The 26,908-nt window shown below is 40.1% G+C and overlaps 1 protein-coding gene across 1 annotated transcript in view; it reads right to left on the bottom strand.

The window, feature by feature from the left end:
* LOC115004539 (protein kinase C-binding protein NELL1-like) overlaps positions 1 to 26,908 on the bottom strand; it is a 239,280-nt gene that overhangs the window by 169,412 nt on the left and 42,960 nt on the right. Inside the window, 1 exon segment of the mRNA XM_029426188.1 lies at positions 20,689 to 20,859. Coding sequence (XP_029282048.1) covers positions 20,689 to 20,859 — 171 coding nt within the window.

The raw sequence follows: 26,908 nt of genomic DNA, 5'->3' as shown, positions 1-26,908 counted from the left end.
TGGATATATCCAAACCCCAGTGAAATGTGTAACCAGGGGGCAAAACTTCATCCATTTACAAGTCAAAAACACAAGTCTCTTCCACCTTCATATACAGTGTTAGGGATGTTACAGAACAGATCTTGACAGATAAAAAATAATGCCTGCATCATAGGGCTTGTGCATAATTACATCCCATGGTAACACCTCTCTGACAGCAGTAGCAATGATGTTGTGCAGTATATAGCCCTTTATACATTACATGAGTATTGTATCACATGTTCAATTAATGTTTTATATATATATATATATATATATATATATATATATATATATATATATATATATATATATATATATATATATATATATATATATAAATCATCTATAGTGTCATTGCCTGTCTCCCTGTTCTTTTAGGGGTTTTGTTCTCTTGTGAAGCACTTTGTAAGCCTAGGTTTGAAAAAAGAAATAGGGGCTTATTTGAATTTCCCGAGCTGCAGGGAAATGTGCAAAATGAGTAACCCTTTTGTATTGTATTTTTTCCCAAACAAGATTGTATTTCTAGAGTGCTAAAGACTGTGGGCTCTGTTTTCATATATTTGTTATTTTCCTACCGCTTGAAATGCAGTTTGCCGATCTGTTTAGTCTGTATGTGCCTATTACAACGCATGCGAGGCAAAGGTGGAAGAAGACGTTCAAACAGGTAAAGATCTTCATTCAAATGGAGGTCAATTGGGTAAACAAGGCCAAATTATCGCCACTTTCCAACCTGTCTTTAAATCGGCATCAAAAATGTATGTTTAATGTAGAATGTTTTAAAGCAGTCTGCATTTATCTAAATGATGCTATTTGTTGTTCACAGCTGTGTAATACTGTGTGAAAACCTTCCTCCCTCAGTTCATTAAACCCCTGCAGCCATCTGAAAGCAGCAGAGCAGATATTTGTGATAAAACTGCATCAAGAGTGGACCCCTGTGGAACCCCATTAAAAGCTAGATTTAACGGCCACAACAGCATGATATATTCCTGTTAAGGTAAAATGGAAGCATTTCAAACAAGACAATAATCAGACTTTACTTTCTTTTGGACAAGCCGTGTTTCCGCAAAAATGAAGACATCTGGGGAGGTTTATCCAAAGTTCAATTTACAGTGGGGTGCAGGCTCTTGATTTTTTAAATGCAACAGCCAGCAAAGTTTAAAATCGTGATGTGTATGTTGCTCAAGGTTTTCCTTAGGGCTTGAAATTGCTATATGAGCTGATGCAACAGACATAAATAAGGCTTTTTAATGAAACTCCATTACTCTACATATATGCAGACGTTACGTAAAAGCAATTTATTAACAGTATAACATAATCAAGCTGTAGCTGAAGCAGAGAGAAAATCAAATCGGCAACTATTTGGAGAACTTATTAAACATTTATGTCGTTTTTCAAGCAACAATCTTGTTGCAAAAAGCAAAAAGCTTCCAGGATTAAAATGACCCAAATTCCTTTACTTTGCTTGTTGCAGGGGATAGGACTGGTTTACATACAGTATGTAGATGAAGATAGCATCTAATCTGGATTTGTCAGCCAATTCCCAAAGGAAGTGTTCGCCTGCTTCCTCTCTGTCTCAGATATCTGTAATAACTTCACCTCGACAATGACCTTATCTGTTGATAGCAGCTCCTGTCCTTTACTGATAAGACACAACTACAGTAGCTGCAGATACAGTATATTCTGGGGAACAAAAAGAAACAGGAGATGGAAAGGCTGGTAAGGTGTGCAAGTGTGCTCGTGTATGCATGCGTGCGTCCCCTGGGTCTCCTTGGCGCAGAGAGCTCCTCCTGTCCTCCTCTCTGCCACCAGGGGCCTGAGGTAGGGCGTTTGCCACCATGATGTGGGTTGGACTCCGCTAAGCTCGACGCAGGGAGGCTACAGTAATGACATACTCCATCACACCTTACACAAGTACAACAGTGAACCCCAGACACAAGAAGACTATTAGGAAGGACTAACAGCCTCAAATATGCTTCTTAAAACACAGTGAAACACTTGAACAGCAGAATAATGGAGGCTCAGGCAGGGCTTATGATGGCAGAAGGCTGATGGCAACGTTAAGTGCCAATACAGGAAGAAGTGAGTATTTTATAAAGCAAAGCCAAAAAAGCAGATTTGACACTAAAAACCAGAGAGGACATTGAAACCTTTTTTGCCTGGTGTTAAGCAGTGGTGGAATTTAAATAAGTACATTTACTCAAGTAATGTAATTAAGTTCAAATTTGAAGTACATTTCAGAGGTAAATATTGTGCAGAAAACAACCGTCTAAAATGATGCTAATGTCCTTTTTTGTAGAGGGCCATGTAGTCTCATAGTTAAATAAGAATTAACTAGTGAAAGCATTGCATCCACCAACCTGTCTCCCCATGTTCCCTGTCTGTCTTGTGTATGTGCTATTGAAGGCAAAGAGCCCAAAATAATATTTAAACAAAAGCAAAAAATATTATCAATGTAAACAACAATGGGAACAAATCCAAGCTGATTAGCACCTAATTCATTTACATAGTCATTGCCAGCTCACCCCTCAAATCAAGTGCAACCTGATGGAAAATTATGGGAATTAACTGTTTCACCGGTGGAAGGGCAGGCTTTCTGCAACACTGATTGAAAATCCCAGTCTGATGGCAGAAGTGTGTCAGTGCAGCCTCACTCATATGAGACTATGGAAAATCAATGAAAAAAAAAAATACTTTACCACCACCACTCATTGACATTTCAAAATGTCCTTCATTCGGCTGGCTGGGGCAGGAAGAGTAATTACTCAGAGAGACCTGCATGAGCTGCTGCACTGTAACTGCAGCCACCCATTGATCTAAATGTGGGTTATTATGCTGCAGTTGCCCCATTGATTAGAGACCCAAGGGCCACGTTTCATTGTGCTCTGTGTCCTATGAAGCTGTGACAATACAAGCACCCAGTTAAACAAAAGAGCTTTTTCCGTTCAGAGAAACCGAGCTCAACGGTTGCCAAGGATATGGGCAAATGTGTCAAGGTTACGGAAAGCATCATGTAGCATTATTAACCCAATTTCAACTCATTATCATGCTTAGTGCAGCACACTCCTTTTAGCTGGGGCGTCAATGATCATGTAATAAAATAATGAATGTTTGCCGCTCTGCTGAACACCACTGGCACTGCCCTCACAGGAAATTAAAACGTTACTCCTGAATGGCTCATTTGGGGTAACATTTGTAGTTATTCATGCATGGCTTAGCTATGACTTAAACCTGCCCACCACATCTTATACCATATATTAAAACATTAAGATATATTGTGGAGAATGAACAGAAAGCCACTGAATTATCAGAAGAAAGTTAGCTTCATTGCAGCTCATTATTCTAATGTTGCATTTCAGTCTAAATGCAGTGTTCTTGTCCTAATGATAGTTTTGGCCAGGCTGATGAGCTGCTAAGCAGGTGAAGAAGAAAAAAAGAATGTACCTTCCAGCTCACTGGCTTCTTTAATGAGCAAAGCACGATGTCATTTTCTGGCTGCTGGACACAAAGCAGCACGAGTTGAATCATTATGAGATCTTTAGGGTGGAGAGTTTCCGATTTCGCCCCTCCTTCATTAGCCAAGTGTGTAATTAAACCGACAATATTTTATAACCTACACCTAACTGTACACTTCACCGTGAAACCGAACAAATGTGAATTGGGTTTGCCATCATCAGCTCTACAGGACATCACTCAGAACGCATAATGTGGAAAAGGGTCTAATGTACTTCAGATGACTGTAAGGCCCACTGAGCCACCCGTCCACTTCCTGAGCCAATGTGCACATTAGTGGCGTTGTGGGAACTGTTAAATGAACATGATGGAAAAATACACACACATCATGTATATACAGTATATCTCAAAAGTGAGTACACCCTTTAGATTTTTGCAAATATTCTGTTATATCCTTTCAGGGGATAACATTATCCTACTGAAACTTGATATAACTAAGTCAGTGTGCTGCTTGAATAACAGTATAGATTTATTGTCCTTTGAAAATTACTCAGTACACAGCTGTTAATGTCTAAACAGCTGGCAACAAAAGTGAGTACACCCCATAGTGAACATGTCTAAATTGTGCCCAAAGTGTCAATATTTTGTGTGACCACCATTGTTATCTAGCACTGCTTTAACCCTCCTGGGCATGGAATTCACCAGAGCTGCACAGGTTGCTTCTGGAATCTTCTTCCACTCCTCCACGACGACATCACGGAGCGCACGGATGTTGGACACCTTGCACTCCTCCACCTTCCTCTTGAGGATGCCCCACATGTGCTCAATTGGGTTTAGGTCTGGAGACATACTTGGCCAGTCCATCACCTTAACCTTCAGCTTCTTCAGCAAGGCCGTTGTCATCTTGGAGGTGTGTTTAGGGTCATTATCATGTTGGAAAACTGCCCTACGGCCCAGTTTCCGAAGAGAGGGGATCATGCTCTGCTGCAGCATGTCACAGTATATATTGGAATTCATGTGTCCCTCAATGAAATGCAGCTCCCCAGTGCCGGCAGCACTCATGCAGCCCCAGACCATGATGCTGCCACCACCATGCTTGACTGTAGGCAAAACACATTTGTCTTGGTACTCCTCACCAGGGTGCCGCCACACACGCCGGACACCATCTGACCCAAACAGGTTTATTTTGGTCTCATCAGACCACAGGACATGGTTCCAGTAACTCATGTTCTTGGATTCATTGTCTTCAGCAAACTGTTTGCGGGCTTTCTTATGCATCGGTTTCAGAAGGGGCTTCTGTCTGGGGCGACGGCCATACAAACCGATTTGATGCAGTGTGCGGCGTATGGTCTGGGCACTGACAGGCTGACATCCCACTTCTGCAACCTCTGCAGCAATGCTGGAAGCACTCGCACGTCTATTTTTGGAAACCAACCTCTGGATATGACGCTGAGCACGTGGACTCAACTTCTTTGGTCGACCCTGGCGAGGCCTGTTCCGAGTGGAACCTGTCCTGGAAAACCGCTGTATGATCTTAGCCACTGTGCTGCAACTCATTTTCATGGTGTTGGCAATCTTCTTATAGCCAAGGCCATCTTTGTGAAGCGCAATAATCCTTTTTTTCAGCCACTCAGAGAGTTCCTTGCCATGAGGTGCCATGTTGTCCAGCATTCAGAGAGAATTGTGCCCAAAACACCAAATTTAACAGCCCTGCTTATCATTTACACCTGAATCCTTGTAACACTAACGAGTCACATGACACCAGGGCGGGAAAACAACATCATTGGGCACAATTAGGACATGTTCACTATGGGGTGTACTCACTTTTGTTGCCAGCTGTTTAGACATTAACAGCTGTGTACTGAGTAATTTTCAAAGGACAATAAATCTATACTGTTATTCAAGCAGCACACTGACTACTTTAAGTTATATCAAAGTTTCAGTAGGATAATGTTATCCCCTGAAAGGATATAACAGAATATTTGCAAAAATCTAAAGGGTGTACTCACTTTTGAGATATACTGTATATGATTATGTTATTTTAGGCATTTCTTCTAGGATACAGGAATGGTTTAAGAATGAGAAAGTATGCATAGGGTGGAGGTTCGGCTGGGTGGATGAGTCAAATAACACAGGACTATCACCCAGTAGACTGTGTGTTCTGTTCATGTCCTGTGAGAAACCAAAAGTCAACAGTGACTTATTGTATGTTACATATGTAAGTTAAGTTACGTACTGTAACCATGATCTTTTCCTACACTTAACAAAGTAGTTGTGTTGCCCTAACCTAACCAAGTTGTTTCCTGTGAACACAGAAGCTTATTTTGAAAGGACAGTGTATACATTTAAAGAGAAACTGACACTTGCAAAACTGACTATAGATGGGTAAGTGGGAGCGTGTTGGAGATGTTCATGTGTTGAACAGGTAAAAACATGTCCAATTTATGCATTTTTTTCATTATGTGGAAGATAACCTTCACAGTTTGTATTCAAAAAAAAACCTGTTCCCATTTTGTGCCCATTTCACAACATATTATCAGACTCTGTAACAGACATATATCAGCTGTTTTGAAAACCTAATTAGGATATCATTCAACACAACTACCATAAGACAGAAAGACAAATGGGACAAAAGAGGCAACCGGGAGAGCTAAAACATTTAAAAGATATTTTCAAAGCAAGTCTTCAAACAATACCTGAAACACAGAGACCTGCGGTGTGATCTGTAGAAATGTGCTCAGTGTGGCAATGAGCAGTGGCGAGTTAAGGATCAAGAGAAAAAAGAAATAAATTGCTGGCTGGTGGCAGTTTATTCCTAATGAAACCCCTAACAGCCCCTCTTTCAGCCACAAAAGCAGCTTGTTAAGGCCACAACTACATCTTAAACATTGACGTCCCTGGAAGATTTATGGGCCAAATGAGATGAATAATGTTGATCGGACTACTTTATTAGTCAAGCATCTGATTAATGCAGGCCACGTAAACGCCTCTTCATTAGCATGTCCTCATGCTGTTCAAGCATCTGCTCTTCTAAGTGTGACTGAACCAAGTGTCCACTGGCATCTAGCAGTCATTGTACAACAGGCAAGAAGCAAGCAAGAAATCTGATTGGTTGAAGACATTCAACTAGTGCTGATAATTCCAAAAACACAGTTTAGAGGAAACCTTGGCGGGATGATGTAACCTGGCACAGTGTTCTGGTGCTAATTGGTCTAATTAGGGATCACGTTTGAAATTTGGCATCTTGTTACTGTTTGGCTCAAAGAGTGCAGGTTTCCTTTGCTTTTTCATCTAATACTGTACAGACGTACTACTTTGTAGAAAGATCTTCAGTCAGTATAGAACTGCACTGCGATCCATTTAATTAGGAAAAGTGCCACATATGTTTATCACACCTCACTTTGCAATACAAAAATGAAAACAAAAGGAAATGTCATTAGTTTTGCCGGTATTTGGTCATAAACTAAAGTACTGGGCAGATCAAACTTTCAACCTGTGAAAGTTAAGGGATCACCAAAGTTGTTAGAATTCATCTTGAGAATTGCAAGAATGTCTCTACCAAACTTCATGCCAATTCATTCCATATTTGTTGAGACATTGCACTTAAAACCCCAAATGTCGGATCATGATAGCGCTAGATAAAATATCATACGATCGTCAAAGTCAGTAGGGTAAATCCTCTGGAAAAGATGAATATCTGAACCAAATTAAATTGCCATCCACCCAATAGATATATCAGTGTGGACAAAAGTGGTGGACCGACCTGGGGACGGACCGACAGGCCAATATTTTCATCCCCAGAGCCATGCCAATGGCTAAAAACAACCTTATAACAGATGCATAGTGTACACTATGTCCTCACATCTTTTTCTCTGGGGTTATCAATATATTAAAGGTCTATCCATCATAACATATGCCCCCTAATAGAAATACTCGGCAATTTTTAAAAATCTGTAATATTTCCCCTTGGGATATTTACCTTTTACTCTGTATTACACAGCTGCTTCACTCCAGGCAGAGGACAGACATTCTGTAACCGTCACTGCAGTGATTTAGACACCTCAGCTTATGGAGCCGTATCAATAAATCTGTGTCTTGAATACCTTGACCTTGAATAATTAGGAAAATTATAAATCCTATTAAGAAGTCAAACCACCGCTGTAAAGTAAGGCATGACTAACATAAAGCTTCTCTGAGCCTCTGACTTGACACTAAACAAAAAACAAAAAAATTAATTGTAAATGAGGCACAATTGTTATTCAGTTATTCAGCGTATCTATAAGTAAAGCTTGCCACTGATGAGTATTCAAAGACTGTTATTGTGACACCCACATTGTCTCAAAAACAAAAAAACTCCAGCAGAGAGAATACAGTATACAAACAAAGTAACATGCATTTCCCATAATCGCTTAACATCAAAAGGAGCTGTAGCCTCACAAACGCCAGACTGAAGCAAATAGGCTTTAAACTACTTATTAAGTAAGTAAGATTTTATTTATATAACACCTTTTAAAACAAAGTGACAACAAATAAATTACAGCCCCGATACAGGGAAGGCAAGTTGGTAGAGATTGATTTTGAGAAGTTTTTTGAAGCAGTTTACAGACTGATCTAAGAGAGATGGAGAAATGGAGACCGTTCCTTAGGAACGGGACCCTTAAAGGCAAATGCGCAATCACCCTTGGATTTGTGAAGGGAGAGGGATATGAAAAAGAGACCTTGGTCGGATGATCTGAGTGGCCTAGAGGTGGAATAATGTAAGATGTCGAAGATGTATGGAGGGACCATGTAAGTGGTAAACAGTATCTTGAAGTCTATTCTGTATTTTATGGGGAGCCAAGTCAAGGGATGCGAGGATAGGTGTGATGTGGGATCTACGATTGGAGTTAGTTAACAGCCTGGCTGCAGCGTTTTGCCCAGGTTGCAGGTGGTACAGGGCTGCTTGGCTGAGACAGGAGAAAAGAGCATTGCAGTCGTCTAGGCAGGAAAAAATGAGGGTATGAATAAGTAATTCTAGATATCTGGTATATTGATTTGATTTTTAAGTTATATGTTGTGAAGTTGGAAAAAACAGGTTTGGACATGCTTGTTTATGTGAGAGTCAAAGTTCAAATTCTGGTCAAAGATAATACCCAGGTTTATTGTGGAGGGTTTAACATGGGGGGCCATAGGGCTGATGTGGGATTTTACGTCTGAGACAAAGTTATCAGGGCCGATAAGGACCTCGGTTTTGTCTGTGTTTAGATGAAGGAAGTTAAGTGACATCCATTCCTTGATAGCAGCCAGGCGGTCATAGAGGGTGCTAATATTACCTCTGTTGTTCTGTTTAGCTGAAAAGTAAGTCTGCTTGTAGTCAGCAGAGAGATGCAGTTGAACTGACTAAGAAGATTACCTAGAGGTAACACATATAGGGAGAAAAGGATAGGGCCAAGGATTGAACCTTGAGGAACTCAGCAGATTAAAGGGGAAGATGAAAACACATAATTGTTTATGGAAACCTAAAAACTGCCTATTTCACAGATAACATCCGAGACACCTACCCACTTATTGAGCCGTTTAACCATAATACGGTGATCAATGGTGTCAAATGCAGCCGTTAAGTCAAGTAGGACCAGGATAGAATGTTAATTGTTAATTGTTAATTGTGTCGTTTCTGTGCTGTTGGTGTCGAAAGCCGGATTGGATTTTTGAAAATAGTGTTTTTTCAAGACTTTTGGAGATGAATGTTAGTTTTGAGATGGGTCTATAGTTATTTGGTTGGGTTGGATCAAGGGCAGGTTTTTCTTAAGGATAGGATGGACTCTCACCATCTTAAAACCACGAGGAACACAGCCACAAGTGAGAGAGAGATTAATTATCGAGAGTAGGCTGGGGCCAAGGGCAGGCAGGACCACTTTAAGGAATCTGGGGGGGATTACATCTAAAAGGACAGGAGGAAAGGTGCATATGAAATACAACTTCAATTAGCTTTTGCAGAGAAATAGGAGTGAACTCCGACAAGAGAGAAAGACAGTAGACTTGTAGAGTATGGCCTCTACATGCAGCTAAGCGTCAGGCTGAAAAAGCAATTAAATGGTTGGCGTTTGATGTTAGTTGCTTAACTCCCTCACCATTTGGATGGATACGGTCTTTTTTTTAAATAAAAATCAGTCAATGTTATTAATGTAATCATAACTTGTAGCAGTGCAGAATGGATCTCAACTCGGTTGTGATGCAGGTGAGGTCACTTGCTGAAATCCATCCGTTTTTTGCAGAAAACCAATCCTAGTCAACAGGTAAAAACCTGGCCAGCGGGCTAAAAACAAACCTAGCGGCTAGCTAGACGCCACGTAGCGCTGAAAAAAAGCAAGGCCAGGTAGAATCCAATGCTGCCACTAAAACCAGCCAAAATCTGTAAACCTTTTCTGAGACTGGGAGACACAGACTCACAAGCTGAAAACCATTAGAAAAATTAGAAATATTAAAGGATAATTATGGTTTGTCACAACCATGATCCTATTTTTGTAGTTTTAAACAAACCCTCAGGTTAGCCAAACTAATTACAGTTATATAATTATTATCAACATTGTCAGTTGTTAACATGCAGTACATCACAGTATACAGACCAACATCCTGGTTCAACTTGAACTGACCTACCATACTGTGAGTAGTTGTAGCACACAGTTTATCTGCATTAAGGGTTTATTAGCTATTAGCTATTGATATAAGATCCAAGTTTTAATTAGATGTCTTTGTGATGTTGGGTAGTAAAGTTCCATCTACATTTCAAATCAGCTTTGTTAATATGATCTTGATGAACAATTACTAATATTGACAAAGCATATTGTAAAATGTCTAAGTAGCAAGTAGAACAATTATCATTATTACACATTGCTACAAAGTACAGCCACGGAAACAAATCATTGAAAAAACTAATTATCTCTCATACACACTCAAGTATATGTGTGCAGAGCAATCTCCAGGGTGTCATTGTGGCTGAAAATACCAAATACCAAATTAACAGCGCTAAACAGAGCTCTCCCTTACTTTATGATCACTGGTTCTCAAATCTTTGTTCTAATATTCCTCTTTGTCTTCCTCCTTGTCCAGGACTCTCTCTACCAATACAAACTAAATTCTACTTTTGTTTACATCTAACAGTGCTGTAGGTAAGAGACAGACAACATACTAAGTTACTGAGACACAAAGATGATTTCAATGATGCCCCCTTCTGTGTTTTAGTGATGATGTTATAAACACATACATTGTGGTGCATGTTAATGAATGTATCATCTATGTTGGAGATTTTTGTCACAGAGATTGTGGTTGTGCACTAATCAGGGCTAAAGCACAACCTACTGTATAGATGAGCTAAATAAGTGGACACCATTTTTGTCCAGAGCGGTTACTATAACTAAGAAAGACTTAAATGCTGTGTACATGCTCCCCAGGGGATGAGCCCTTTCCGTAATGGATGTTTTATGAGCATTTCCTCTGTCAGGCCAGACTATTTTCACTAGATACAGTATCTAATTAGAAGTGCCCATGGTGGTTAATGACCCTCTGACCTTTCCTCTAGCACCACCCTCCGGACCAAATTAATATTTTAGGCCTGCTGATATGGAGTAAAGCTATATCTTTAGTGTGTTGTTCAATCTGTTGAGTATTTTCAAGCTGGGCTTTGTAGTCTTGGTGAAAAACTAATTGCTGTATACAATCTACTAAGGAAGAGAGACCTGGCAGGCAGAGAACATGAAAAGCGAAAAGGGGGTTAAGTAGATATTGAGAGGGGGTTGTGTTTGTTTCGAGTCCATTTATGTGCTGCACCCCAAAGGAAAGGAGCCTACAAGGAGAAACCAGTTACTTTCAACTCAACCCTGCTTGAAGGTTGGCTTTCATACCACATCTGGAAAACACACATGCGGCAGAGCCCTGACTAAACTGGTTGCCAAACAAAAAGCAGCACAAGAGACGGGAAGGAGCTGGTAGCAGGAACTGAACAGCACTGAATGCAGCAAAGGCACACACCAAGGGAAACACCAGCCAGTCTGCACATGAAATGACCTTCTGCATGTAGGGGACAGCCACATGGTTGTCAGTGACAGGCAGAGCAAATGTTATTACTGCAATTAGCTTTTCAGATCCAAAACAAAGAGCTGACTCGGAGTGTGTGACAAGGGAGTATGTTCTGGGTGTCTGCCACTAATTCAATTATGAACATTTGGAGATTGCGATTACATACTACAGCTATGTAAGCGTCTGACCTTGTCTAGGCTCCACAGTGGCACTACTGCAGGTAATATCCATATGCAGTCTATGGTAATATCACATAATTGTGTGTGGGAGACAAATGACCTACAGTAACTGAGTTTGCTCCAATGAAATGCATTTGAAAATGACAGGTGGAGGACTAAAAAAGTAATCGACTCTGGTATACACATGCTGCCTTCTTCTCACTCCACACATCTGAAAGCAATACCATTTTGTATTCCATACATATCATTATTTCAAAATATCCTGGGTTGTTCATTGAAATGTTCCCAAAATGCTGCGGCAGCAAAACAGAAAATTCATTTTTCATCTGTTTAGGTGAGTCTGAGCAATGTTTTTTTTTTCTCCATAGAGCAGCAGGCAGAGAGAACAGCAGTTGTTGCTTTGGATGTCAATCAATCAATCAATCAAAAAACTTTATTTTAGAGATTATATAATGTACATTATGTAAAATGTAAAATGTTATGTAAAATGATGTAAAATGATGTACTGTAAAAGTGACTGTGACTGTTAGTCAGAAGTTATTTGTAGAAGTGTGGGAAAAAAACAAAGCTGAGGTATTCTGAGCCCACCCCTAGGGCCCAGTCACGGCAGCATTTATAAATCTGTTGATCATAACGGCATCACTATGATCAGAGGATTCGGAGATGTAGAGACTGACTCACCGGATGTAGATCGTGTAAATGTATGGTTGTTGGAGCATAAACTGCTCCACTAAAGATACGGGGTACGGTTTACAGTCGATACCCCTAGGGTAACTTATTTTACAGTTGGTGACTGAGAGCGTAGATACATGTTACCAAGCTTCCTGCATTACCTACAGTACTTCACAAGGAGGTGTGAGTGGATTCTGCTGTGCTAATGATTTGTTGTAGGAAAAAAATCTAAAGAACTGAAAATATTACAGGTTCTTACTAGAAACTAAGATATTTTTTGCGTGAATGAAAGGACCTAGGAATAGTTATTCTATGTATATATTTTTAACAACAGTGCTATTTTATGTTGCAATAATGTAACAATCCCAAATCAAACCAAGATGTGGAAATGTGTCGATTTCAATATTCGAAAAGACAAACAGCATTCCCCATGAGGAACTCAGCCCAGGCTCAATTGTTTCCTTCTTCTTTTATCACTTGCCAGGAGATATTTGCCAGTAAAACAGACCTTATGTATTTATCAGAGTGTCCATGTTCATATATAAAACATTTTATTGTTAAGGTTCTTCTCCATCCTCCACCCACTGCTTACGGTTACGAGTTAAGAAATCAAGAGACTACCTAAATTAAATAATATTAATACACAATAACAGGGAGTCCAGCTTTGCAAAACGTATAAGATTAATTTGAGGACATACATTTATTTAGCGCAACCTTGCAAGTGATCCAGATATTGTATTAGGGCAGCAAATAGAGATGTTATGCCTGTGAATGAGCTGATGAGCTTTGAGGCAAAACACATTAATCAATGAGCAGATGAAACATAATTAATGACAGAGACTGAATATTGTTAGATAAGATGAGCCCACAGCAGTCCAGGACACCAGGCGAGTCTCTGTCAAATTAGGAGACGACAATTAGTTGTGTCAAGGCTGAAACACTGGGGGTCAGGCAGCCCTAACACTGGCTCCTCTGTGAGCAATCTGGATTCATTAGTGTAACATTCACTTTCAGGTCACTACTGAATACTGAATAAAGGTGGTGATCAGAGCGGAAAACAGTAGAGGAAGCAATACCGGAGTAGCTTCCTTTCGTCGATGTTTCTCATGCAGTATGGCATTGTGCAGTTTGGTGGCCCTTCAAGTCGACATTGGCTCAACTTCCATGCATTGTGTATGCTAACTACTGTAGTGCAGGTGGAAATACGAGTCTCAAGTCAGTCAAGTTAAGTCAAAGTGTCAAGTCTGTCACAGCAAGTCTTCAGTCTCTGAGGGCAAGTCCACGACCAGTCTTCATTTAAACTCTTGTTTTACTTACGTCTATCTGAGTCTACAGATGCGAGGCAAACATTTCTTGATTGATTCTCGACTTGACATTTCAATTATTATTAGATTTATTAAGGCTAGATTTGAGTCCTTTTGCTAACATTTCTATAACAACTCTCACTGCAGACTTTTCAGCAAACTGAATTCTGTTAACTTAATGGAGGGGTTCCTTTAGAGCAAGCTCACCTTTGGGACAGCAGCCCAGCCAGGAAACACACACAGAGTGCAAAATCATGTCTATGATGGAATAGAGGCACCAGAGGATTTACTTTGTTGTTAAGGACAAAGTGGAGGCTTGTGTTTGGTGACTTCATGTCTCTAAAATATCTGCAATGAGGAGACAAGACAATAAGATGAAAAGATGTTTGCTTTAACTACAGCCTCACTTCATCTCCAACCTTTAAACTCTAAGTGCTGCAGTACTATAATCCCATATCCTCAGAAATGCTCCAACTATTATTTCCATTATAACATGCAGCAAGATAAGCTAAATCTTTATTGATCCCCAGAGGGGGAACTTGGTTGTTGCAGCAGCACAAAGACAGCAATAGTACAGATGAATAGAGAAAGAAAAAAAATAAGGTATATAAAAAATAAAAAGTGCAATAACAGTGTCATATGATAATGTAATTGTTTTATCTACAAATGTTCAGAAAATAAAAAGGGAAATTGGCATTGGTTGCTACGTAACATTAGCAGATAAAGTAATTTGCTAACAGCAAGCTAGTTAGTACCATGGAGCCAGTGTTCCAAATTAAAATGTGCGTGAGCACCACGATGCTGACTGCACTTCACTTAACGACCACTAGTGTCATTAATAACAAGGATTTTCCACAAAGTACCTTTAAAAAGGTAGCATGTTTATTGACAGATTTTATTGCAACAAAAGTGGGAAGACGATCAATTTCGAGAATTAAAAAAAACAGCCCACTTTTCCACTGCTTGGGAAAGGGAATGGAGGTCCAAGGATGTCCCAAACAATCACCCGGTGTCTGACCCCACTCAACTGGTCCCTGGCACCAACCTCCAAGGAAACAGTGAACCCTCAACAGATTCAGGACCGACCACAGCCACTGATGGGCCATTCTCCATAGTTGGAGCAGTGTGCTTGTGTAGAGGAGCAAACAATGGAAAAGATCATTGAAGCTTGCCCTCTTCAGAGACTAAATGGAGGATAAGTCTTCCTCTATACAGCAGACCAGGAGGCAACTGCTTCGCTCAAGAACGTTGTATTTGCTGAATAAATAAAATACCAGCTGAAGGCAACACTGGCACTCTGAGCTGCAGGCAGACAGAACAGCATCACCTGAGCATCCCTCAGCATGTTGCCTATGTGTGTTTACCTCTGATGTTTTCTTCGGATCGATCTCAGACAAGGGCAGATGAGCAAACAGACAGGAACATTTCCATGAACTCTCAAGTTTATGATCCACCTTGAGATTAAGTCCAAATCCTACCCCAAGGTAAAAGTCCTTCACTTGAATACAGGGACTCTCGTGGTGCAGTCAACCAAAATGACGGGTACAATTTGAAGCTGTTGCCCTGCAGAAAGCTAGAGGATTTGCTTCTTGTAACAAACAAAGTCAAAGACATAGATTGACGTGGCAAGGATATCCAAACGGATCAAGTCAGTCAAATAGAGGATAATGTTGTTTGTTCTTGTTTATCGCATACAGCAACAAATCTGAAATGTTCCATTACTGTGAAAGAAAGGATTTATCAAATTATAAATCAGAATGATTATTCCAATTGCTGTGTTGAATTATTGATGACATTGCTTTTAAAATAATGTAAAGAAAATAAAAAACTGTTCATTCATTTACTGTTTCTTCATGTGTCCTATTTCTTTTTTTTGTCCTCCGTCTACATAGAATAGATGAAAAATATACGTGCGAATCGTTCCTGCGGTATGGAGAAAAAGAAAAAACTTCACAAAGATTCATCACACTGATGAGCAACTTCCCAGACGGGTGCAATGTGTAAAATATAGATTTGATTAATTAAATAATGAAGATGATAATGAGCAACGGTGGTCAAAGACATTTGACCAGTTAGCTTCTGAATTCATTTATGTGTCTTCATTGGTTACCTTAAATTTATTCATAGGAGCAAAAGCACATAAATGAAATATGACATTGGTAGCCAAAGAAGGGAAACATGTGATCAGCAGATAGCAGAGTCTTCTCTTAGTGTTAACCAAAGCAGCTTCATCGCTGTATCACATCGTGGACTTCTTTCTTTGTTTATTTTGTAAGTTTCTTTGTATAGCTAAACCTGTTAGCAAACATGTGCCCCTACACAGAGGCAGCTAGGCTCTGTCTGAAAGAAGCAATGTTTGCCTATACAAGCAGCTTTACATTTCACTAATTAACACATATATCTTGTTTGTTTTATCCTTACAAAAGGCAAAGTGATTTGCAGTGTGTCAGCGCTGCTTGTCTAAACATCTACAGCTCCGACTGTCTTTTACCACATTGTCCCTCTCTCCTGCTAACTGTTGTCAGAGTGCAAACTAAACATGAAGAAGCAGCATTTAGTTACCGTGCACCAACGAGCTGGCACTAACTTCCAAAGGATATTAAACTTGCACCAACTTTGACCATCTTTCAAAACTTCATGTTCATGCACTGCCCTTGACTGAACCTTAAATACTCATCTCATAAAACATCCTGTCCTCCTGTCATTTATTTATGACTCTCCTCTTAACTTTTAAAATTATTTTCTTTAAAAACTGTTATTCTTTTCATTTGTATTTTTATATTTTATTCTATTCTTTTTTAAAGTCTTTAAAACATTTTGTGACGCACTTTGAATTGCCTTTGTGTATGAAATGTGCTATATAAATACACTTGCCTTGCCTTGCTTTGCCTGGATGATTAATTTTGTAGAGTCACCTTTGTCCACCAAATCACATTAATCTGTGTATGTCACACTTTTATGTGAAAAGAGACATCAATCAAGCAAGAGCCGTCAAGGCCAAAGAAACTATACACGGTAAAAGTCCACCTGAAGATGTGTGGATACACTGCACCCTCTTACATTTATGGATACTTAAAACCATTTAATGAGCCTTGAAATCAATAAAGTGCTGTTTAGTGCATAAATCAAATCGCGATAAATTTAAGGGTAATGGAGCTGCCAATTTGCATTGGATGGAGAAATCATTCCCAGCACTTAAGTGCAGTGAGATGATCAGGTTAGAGTGAAAATTGTTTTCTACTTCTTCTTTTTTTTATGTTTCGTCATTAAAGCCACATTTACTTGGTTGCTGTCAAAGTAGTTTGAGAACATCAGGGAGGGATACAATTGGGAATCTAATTCTAAATTTGTTGTTGATGACTTCAACAGCATTAGCCCCACATAAGCCTTAGTCTTAGTAACACACACTCACACTGAAACTCTGCATAATCATAATCTGTGCAAATAATAATATAAACGACTTTGCCTTTCTTAACTTATCTAAATCTAGTAAACTAAACTATCCTCATTAGTGCCCTCGGTGAAGGTCTGATTGGTAATGTTGGACATATTCTGCTCATACAAAAGCATTGAATTACAAGCTTGAGATCTAATGACAACAAACAGGCACATATTCTATTCTACTGAGAAATCAGAATTAAGCTGCTGATTTTTGGTGTAATTTAAAATATTTTAACAGTTTAACAGTTTGATACGACAGCTGAAGAAGTTCACCTTAGGTTTCAAGACAACGTTGGCAGGAGTCACATAAGGCAAATGTCTTGTGTTTTTTTTCTCAGATGACAGGTATAGTGTGCTGGGATTGCTACTTTGAAGACCATTCGAAAACTGATTTGCCAGCAGGTGCTGCTGCAAATCATGGGAAAATGCAGCTGGGTAAACATGTGATCAGAGCTAGAGCGGCTACAGATGGGGTGGTTGACCTTTCCCTTCGACCCACTGCATCTGTGGTGGGAGGGGCTTAGTAACCATGGTGACATTCAGATTCACCGCCGCACTTTGATCTTCCAAGGAAAGCTTCACAGAGCATCTTTGCACAAAGATCCTCTATGTATTGGTAAATAAGAATAGTGGGGCGGCACATATAAGTTAGCAGGTAACAATAACCAAATGGGCTGCTTGCCTTAGATAACAACCTGGTTCAAGGTTTGATGTGTGTCTGCGCCGCCACCGGGAAGATGAGACGAATCTGCCACTTTGGATTTAGTCCGATAAACAAACGTAGCGTTACACGGACTACAGCCCCGGTTAACATTAGTGCCCCAGTAAACACAGATGGATCAGATGCACATGAACATTATAAGACAGCAGTGTTTTCAGTCGAATTTTGGTATTCTTGCCCACTGACTGACTGACTGGCTGACTGGCTAACTGACTGACTGGCTAACTGACTGACTGGCTGACTGACTGACTGACTGACTGACTGACTGGCTGACTGGCTGGCTGACTGACTGACTGGCTGACTGGCTGGCTGACTGACTGACTGGCTGACTGGCTGGCTGACTGACTGGCTGACTGACTGGCTGACTGACTGACTGGCTGACTGGCTGACTGACTGGCTGACTGACTGACTGGCTGACTGGCTGACTGACTGACTGACTGACTGACTGACTGCCTGGCTGACTGGCTGACTGGCTGACTGACTGACTGGCTGACTGGCTGACTGACTGGCTGACTGACTGACTGGCTGACTGACTGGCTGACTGACTGACTGACTGACTGACCGACTGGCTGACTGGCTGACTGACTGGCTGGCATTACATAGGAGTAAATGCAATACACAATATAAAGAATAAATAGAATACAATAAATATACCAAACTAGTACAACAAAAATATGAACATTAGAGATTGTATGGACCCAGTTTAGAGGTGAAGTACTGCCTGTTATTTCTGTGGAGCAGGTGGCTCGGAGTTACACATTGAACCTTTAAAGAAATTCTTGCCTAATGACAATTTCAGCAACATTTTTCAGGTGTAACACAGCTCTAACTAAAGTGCTGCAGTTGGTTGAAAAGTGCATCTGTACTTTAGTATATGCCATAGAAGACACCAAGACTATTGTCTCTACTGCTCCTAAACTCTACCAGACACAACATTATAAAATGAAATTAAAGTAAAGCTCAGAAGCAACATATTTCTTTTGTGATGAAAGGTTGAGGCTAATCAAAATGCTTTCGGATTCCTTCCCTGATGTGTGCATCCATTAACAATCAAACAATGTGTAGCTGGGTTTATTTAGACTTTTAACTAATACTTTTGTCACCCACACAAAATAAGGATTACACGGCAAACAGATGATGTTGGTATTCCTCGCTGTCTGCCCCCCTCCCCTGCACGCACACACCAACAGGTGTGAAGATGACACCCACAGGCTGCAGTTTTGGATGGTTATTCTAATTACTTCTGGGAAATGTTTTAACAGTTGCTGATCTTTCCCAGCATTTAGGAAAGATTTGGAGATAATGTTCTTTGTGGATGTTGTTTGTAAAATTAGGCAGATTTCGAGAATTCTGGATCTTACGCTGATGAAGTTTTAAAGATTGTGTATGCTTGTTGTCGTCTGTTTCTGTTTTGCCTCCGCTTGTTTTTTAGTATCTTTTTAAATCTTTACTTTAATCATTCAGGGATGTTTTTTGTTTTTCTTAAATAATTATTTGTTTGCCTTTATTAGTAAAGCTGAAGATAGACAGGAAAGGGGTAAAGAGAGGGGGGACGACATGCAGCAAAGCGCCGTGGGTGGGATTCAAACCCGGGTAAGAACTCTTAGTACATGGGGCGCCTGCTCTATTAATGGCACTTCTATAGTAAAATACTTTTGGGGAAAAATTGTTATTTATTAAGAAGCTGCCGGTGTTTTAGCTTTCTGATTGTGGTCAGCTGTGTTGTATCAGATGGCAGATGGTCTCTCAGTGAGTGCTGTTGCTGTGTGTCTGGTAAAAGATCGGCTGATATACCTCTCCAATAATGTCTTTGTTATGTGCAGTACTGACAAAATCAAAAAAGATAGACACAAAGTAATAAAAAATAATACATAAAGAGATAAAAAAAAAAAAATACACGCAAGATAAAAGAGACGAAAGAGAATACTAAAATAGTAGCATATATGTGTAGAGATAGCATGGCAGCTGTATTATGCAAGAAACAAAATACAGCATTTATTAGTCGGATAAGGGGGTCACTCATGAAAAGAATTTAAACGCTCCCCTTCAAACAGCTCAGTATCAACCTTCAGTGATTAACTTTGCTCTAACCCAAAGCACTGTAAGCAAGCAAAACGTTTTCATTCCAATTGCATCCAATTAGGTTTTGATCTCCCCCCCCCACCCCCCCACCCCCCCATTAACACTCTGATACTCTCTTTTATCTTCACTACAGTCTCATCTGACAGGCAGCGATAATTAATCGACAAAACACCAGTCTGATGGAAATAATAGGCGTCTGGGAAGAATCAATACATACTTCTGTGCGTCATATAGCTTTCCATCCACGATAGGTAACAGAGCGTTACCTCTGCTCAAATTTACACTGCTTGTTCACGATGCATCTGTCTAGCGACGGCGTTGAGAGAAAGGCAAGTGATGCCATCCCGGCTCTTGGGAGGGAGTGTGAGGACTGAGAAGGATTGTCACAGCTGAAGTGCATGTTTATAGATCAGCTCTGACTGAGTGCTCCTTTAGAAAAGGGCCATCACTGCCCAATCGATGAGGCGATTATATCATTGTTACCTTCCATTTCATTATGGATCTGTGTGAGCTGAACACACATCCTCGGCTATATAAAGATACAGCCTTTCATGTACACTGCTGTGTGTTAATTTTTCCTTGGATGTTTCATTGTCAGCCCTGTTAACAGCCTGTCATCCACACCGAGACAGTAGAGAACAAATATTTACCTTGATAAACAGACAGCTCATTAGATGTGTCGCTTCAAAGGAGCATGGTGAAAATAATTTGACACATGTGAAAGAGACATCAAGGTGTGTGCGCGTGTGTGTGTGTGCGTTACCTGTTACAGTCCACGTGCAGCAGTAGGTGGGTGGCGCTGATGGTGAGGGCGATCTTGTGCCACTGTCCGTCAGCTAGGCGGTAGGGGAAGGACTCGGAGCGCGGCTTGCCTTTGAAGCGGTAGTGGTAACGGATCTCCTCTCTCACCCCGCTGCTCTCCAGCTCAAAGTAACTGCAGAGGAAGAGAGGAGGTCAGAGATGCTCTTCTTGGTAAAGAAATATTTAAACACATGGAAAAAACTAGTAGAGCATAATGTGTACAAGGTCTTGTACAAAGCAGGTTTGGGAATTATTTTCTAAACCTTATTTAAGAAATGAAAATAAAAATGGTACATTGGTTTCAGTCATTTATGAAGCAAAAATGTATTTGCTCATTCCATCTTTGTTGTTTTTTATGTTACGTATGTTATTATAATTATTTGAATATCTTTTTGGTTTTGGACTGTTTGTCAAAAGATGTTCTAAAGAGGTCTTCTTGGAATTTAAAAAGGACATTTTACAGTATTTTCAGACATTTTATAGGCAATCAATTTAAAATGACAAAAAACACATTCCCACATGAAACACTAAAACTCTGCTGACTTAAACAATATTATTTTGTGGTAGCTGTTATAGATCCCTTAATGAGCGATTCATTTGTAACATGAACACATCTCTAAAGCCACGATACCAACAATATGAAAGTGTTGGCACACCTAACAGCAAATCTGCTCCTCTTACAGACTTTCAGTTGGAGGCAAAAGAGTTTATATCATTTGTACCAGAAATATTACAGTGCAACAAATGTTTCATTTCATCCTCTGATGTGACATGATTAGTAAATATAAGGTGACAGGTCATGTGCTGTTAGGGCTCCAATCCTTTGGCATAGTTTACCTGAGGAACTGAAAATGCACTTTTCTCTCAAGGAGTTTTAAAAGGTGCTTTATGAATAAAGTTCTCGAGCACAATAAAGTCTTTCGGATTCCGAAAAATGTCTACGACAGTGTTGTTCATGGTCTAATTTTGACCTAATTGGACAATTGGACAAAATTTCTCCTTATGATCGTGAATATTGATACTAAATGTCATATTAATCCAGAATACAGACTTTCTTTAAATACCCAACCTGATGCTCACAGGGCAAACTTATTTACACAGTAAAAATGAGTGATGCCTCCCAGACATCTCTTTGTAGCTGTGGTCCGGGACTACATAGATTTGCTGATGTGATATTTCTCATCTTGACCCCGGAATACACACACCGTCCTTTCATTACCCAGCTGACAAACAATACGTTTGTGACTTGATGCTTCATCAAACAGATACTGAGGTGATTACTCTGTGTCAACCTTGTGTAAAGATATCAGCCTGCCTAACCAAACAGAAAAAATAAAAGATATTTCTGTCTCAGTTTCACCTGCCATCCTCACTTAGTAGAGTGACTGCAGGCGTTTGACCTGCAGCTCGTCTCGGCACCACGTGCGCTCTACTCTCCACCCTCATCAGCCACGCTAAATTAAGAGCCAGCCAGCCAGCCAGAGACAGCAGCATCCAGGGAGCCGTAGGCAGCCAGTCATGACATTTCAGCTTCCCTGCGGCTGAAAATGACCCCAACACTTGAGCTTCTGGCCCCTCACACACATTCACACACACACACACACACACAAAATATACTGTATGTGACACAGCTCTCCAATACAAAATACAAACCTAGCCTATTTCAAAAAACACACAAATACGCACAGAGATCAAGCCCATCCAATATCAAAGCTCAACAGCTCTCATGCATATTTATGGAAAGGGAGGGTGGACCCACTCCAGAGAATATCAATCGAGGGTGTGAGGAAGCAGATTTTTCCATTTTTCCGTTTGGAAAATGAGTGACACTGAGACAAACTCAACAGAAAGGAAAGACCAAACACACTATAGGTTAAAATATCAAGATAGAATTTGCACACTGACCAGCTACAAATTAGAATTGATGGCTTATTAGACATGATGTGATGAAGTAAGCAATACAGTACAGACTCTGGATATGAGACATAACAGGAGGTTACTATTAGAGGTGTACAGAAATGCCACTATCCGTGTCTGTATATGTATCTGTTTGACCAACAAAATGATCTGTGTCTGTATCAATATTCAGATAGAAGACAATCTGAAACTGAAGTTTCCAAGAAACCTATGGCTGATTGAATACGGGTCGTTTTAATAATGTGATTATGACTCTAGATCGGATTTTTTTAAAGGAGGAAATAAAGACATATTGCTAAAATAGGTTTTAAGCTTCATTTTGATTGCAGGGGTTTGAATAAAATCCAGACAATAATGGTCAGCTTTCAGTGCGCTGCCTGTTAGTGTAATCAAAGTCCTAAGTTGCAAACAGAATGGCCATTTTTATCTTGTGGCCATCCACAATGATATGAATCTATTTCAGGAGATAACTGTCGCACAGACATGTCAATCATGGCGTTGTTTTCCTTCCTGAATAACCAGCAATTTAGGGTAGAAGAAATATCTGTTTCCATCGCATTATTTGTACTTTCCCGAAAACTGGTTGGGAAAGATCCCTAGTTTCTAATAGTGATGATAACATTGTATTCACCAAAGTAATTGCTGAGATCTGTGAACGCAGCGATGCATTGCAACAAAAAAGTACAACGGGACAAAGGAAACAAATTTACAAAAAGTTGTTGAAAACACTTTTAGCCGTTACTTTTAACGTTTAGCCAGATTACCTAAACCCCTTAATTAAAACCAAAGTCAGTAATCTCTCATTGCACAGGGAAAGTGTGTGCAGAACTACAGTAAACCCAGTAGGTCAAAATTGAACCAGGAACTGTTCACTGTGATGGATGTTAACAATTTAAAGTTTGGGTTATACTTTTATTGTTTGCCATCCTTTTTCTCTTCTAATAAAAGCATTAGTCATCGTGCCACATTTCCTCTATAACGAGAATAAGATGAACAAATCAGTTGTTGTAACCAAGAAACGACAGAGAAAAGACAAAGGAAAGAAGAGGAGGGGGCGTCCTGTCGGGTTTAGATTTCCGAGTTCAAACCTTTCCACAGAGCTAATGACGGCCCATCAGCCCCCCACACAGCTAGCTGTGTTAATACTAAAACAATTATCACACAGTAATTTAACAAGCATCCCAGGGAACTGTTTTTCCACAACATTAAATTGCATTTGCATGCATCGAGCAGTGGCTGCTTCCTGACTTACATGTGTGTATATGTGTGAAAGAGAGAGAGGTAGAGTCAGTATGGGCATGGCTAGCCAGTTGGGCCATCTTTGTACAGCATGTCAGCACTCTGAAATTAAATGAATACATCACACTGTTGCTGCGCCGAGCATCGGCCTGACAGCTCGTCTCCGCCATGCTGCAGGAGACAGAGCCGCTGATACTTGTCAGCTGGAGAAGAATCATTTGCATCGAGCGAGAGGTAAAGTGAGAACGAGAGCTCTCGAGCTTTGCCTCTTCCACTGATGGAAGCCTCCTCGGGGCTTGGAGAGACCTGAAATCACTGAACGAGCAGAAACACCGTTATCCTGATTTGACTCATGAAATAATCATCAAAGGCATTAAACTCCACTTCACAGCAAGCGCTTATTTTATGAAGCATTTAGTGGTAGCTATTGTATCCCTGCATTACAGCATATTTAATGAAGGGGGAATAATCTATAGGCAGGCAGTCCATTTGTTACTAATTGTGAAGCCCGACAGACACTAAAAATGACATATCAAGAGTCTTTGAATACCTTTTAAAAGTGATAAATAAAATATATTATTATTATCTGTTTTGGTGCGTTTCTGTGCAAAGTATAAACAATGAGCCTTATCACTATTTTAAAGGCTTTATTTTCATTGCAGATCATTTTTATAACCAGCATTTTTCAAAGCCGCTTTTTTTGTTTGGCAACTCGGTGGATCTCACAGACCCCTAATGTGAGCATCTACTGTTTTCACAAAAAATCTTTGCATATCAAAGACAGGAGAAAATGTTGGCTAGCAGTGGTAGAGGGAGAACGCTGCTGGCCACTATTGTCTGAACAAAAATACACTTTGAAAAGAAGATGTGCATGAATGAGCACAAAGCAAGAAAAAAAAGGGGCAGATTTGAACTGATTACACCAAATAGCTGCTAGTAAACAATGACCAGCAGACAATGAGTAATAGGATAAGCTGCAAAGGACACATTGCGTATGTCCTAGAGATTTAGACAAGGAACGCTGCACTTCTAAGCCATTTACTAAGCCAATACTGTTGGCCAATTATGATGCAATCAGTCTAAGAATGTGGGCTTCTGAGGACAAAGACCCTTAACTGGGACACAGCTTTAGATTTCATTCTACTTTCTAGTAAACCACCCCACAATTGTCAATGAAAAGAAAATGCAAGTTTCCTTGGTTGGAAGTTAGTGCAGTTAGTGCAAGTCTGTGCGAGGATTTGACTGTACGACCACCTATTCAACATCACTGCCTGTTCAGGCTCCTCAATGGTGGAATGAGCATTTGCCAAATGAATGTAATGCAATGTAATATTGTAAGGGGAATTGAAAGACTCTCTCTACACAACAGGACAACAACTTTAGTGTCACCGTGACCCATACATTTACTGCACCCATCATCTAATATATGGTAAGAAGTGTAACATTGCGCCTATATGAATATAGACACCTAATATGATTTATTTTCCTGTCCACAAAACTATGAACTTCCAATGACATGACAACAGAATGAGAATCTAAATATTCCGAATGTTTACTGCCGTGTTTTAAAGTAACAGCCAGATTTTCTTATTAGCTACAGACCATACAACTAATACATATTCAAGGTGACTTTTCACAAGCGAACTTATCACCAGCGATGATAACCATATTCATAATGTGGGAAATAAGAAGAAGAATTCATGCTCATGCTAATGTACTCCCCATTTTCCTCACAGCATTATAAATGTGCTGAGAGCAGGGGAGATGATTCAAACTGCTGAGTAATAAATAAACAGGCACAGTGGCAGGGTTGCAGGATGTGACTCCTGAGATGAAGATTGCGGGCTGTGGAAGGGTCTCAGGAGTGCGGTGACAGCTCTGGGAAGAAGCCGAAAAGGTGACAAGTGGTCTTCATCAAAATACACTGGCGTCATCTGTAAGAGAAAAGTTTTGGAAATGAATGGCTTCCCAAGACTGTTGGGTCGGCTGTAAATCATTTTGTCCTTTTTCCTCAGCCCCGGTGTCATGCAGCTATTCTACAGGGGCCAGCTGACAGCCAATTATCTGCTCAATAGGGAGGTCAACACTCAGGAGCTTGTCCGTGGAATGGGGGGAGAAGGAGGGAAAGCAGATACTACGATGGGAAAATGCACCAATGCCTTCAGTTACTGACCTGGAAAATGTGGCAGGGATTGGTTGTGAGGCATTGCGCTTCAATTGTCACATGGAGACTATCCTTGTTGGGAGTTTCTGAATTTGGCGGATCATCTCATTGGAAGGTGATGACAGTTAGGCGTAACTTTCATAAGACATAAACATTAACGGGATGTTACGAGCAGGAGCAAATTAATTCTTGTGAACACAGTAATGAAGTCCATCAGGCGGAATTACAGTGTGCACAGGAGTAAATAACATTTTTGGGTGCTCCTGCCCAAAATCCAAGACATGGCTGAGGAATAACTCTCTATGCATTTTAACCCTCGCTAAATCTAGCTAACTAGCTTATTTGGGATACTATGGAATTGTGAATCAATGATCACCATGGTCCAAGATGTAGTGTTATTTAATGACCATGAGAGCTTGCTTCATGAAAACTCCCATAATAATTAGTATTCAGATCCTTTACTTAAGTAACAAAAAACATCACTAAAAATGTGAAATATGAAAAGTAACTGCAGCTGTCACACAAATGTGGGGGAATAGAAGTGAAAGAAAAAATACTAAAAACAAATTCAAGGGTCCAGACACACAACTGTCCGTCTTAACTGTCCGTTTTAATTTCGAGACATTTTGAGACAATTGTGTGTATCAAACTGAAGAAAAGTGGTATTAAACATCCCAATGTTGAAAGATATTTTTAGGGTTACTGATGTTTTTTTGCCATAAAGGATTTTATGATGAGGAATGCAGCCGAGAGGCTGGGGAAGGTCTCTGGGGTCTGACTGCTGGACAGGTGAGGGAGGTCTGGTAGTCTCAGGGACGTCAGGGGGGATCCTGTCTCTCAAACTGAAAATAAACACAGTGGA

This window comes from Cottoperca gobio, chromosome 3 (assembly GCF_900634415.1).
Source record: "Cottoperca gobio chromosome 3, fCotGob3.1, whole genome shotgun sequence".
NCBI classification, from domain to species: Eukaryota; Metazoa; Chordata; class Actinopteri; order Perciformes; family Bovichtidae; genus Cottoperca; species Cottoperca gobio.
Note: the sequence above shows the minus strand (reverse complement) of the source record. Positions and strands in the feature narration are given on the sequence as shown.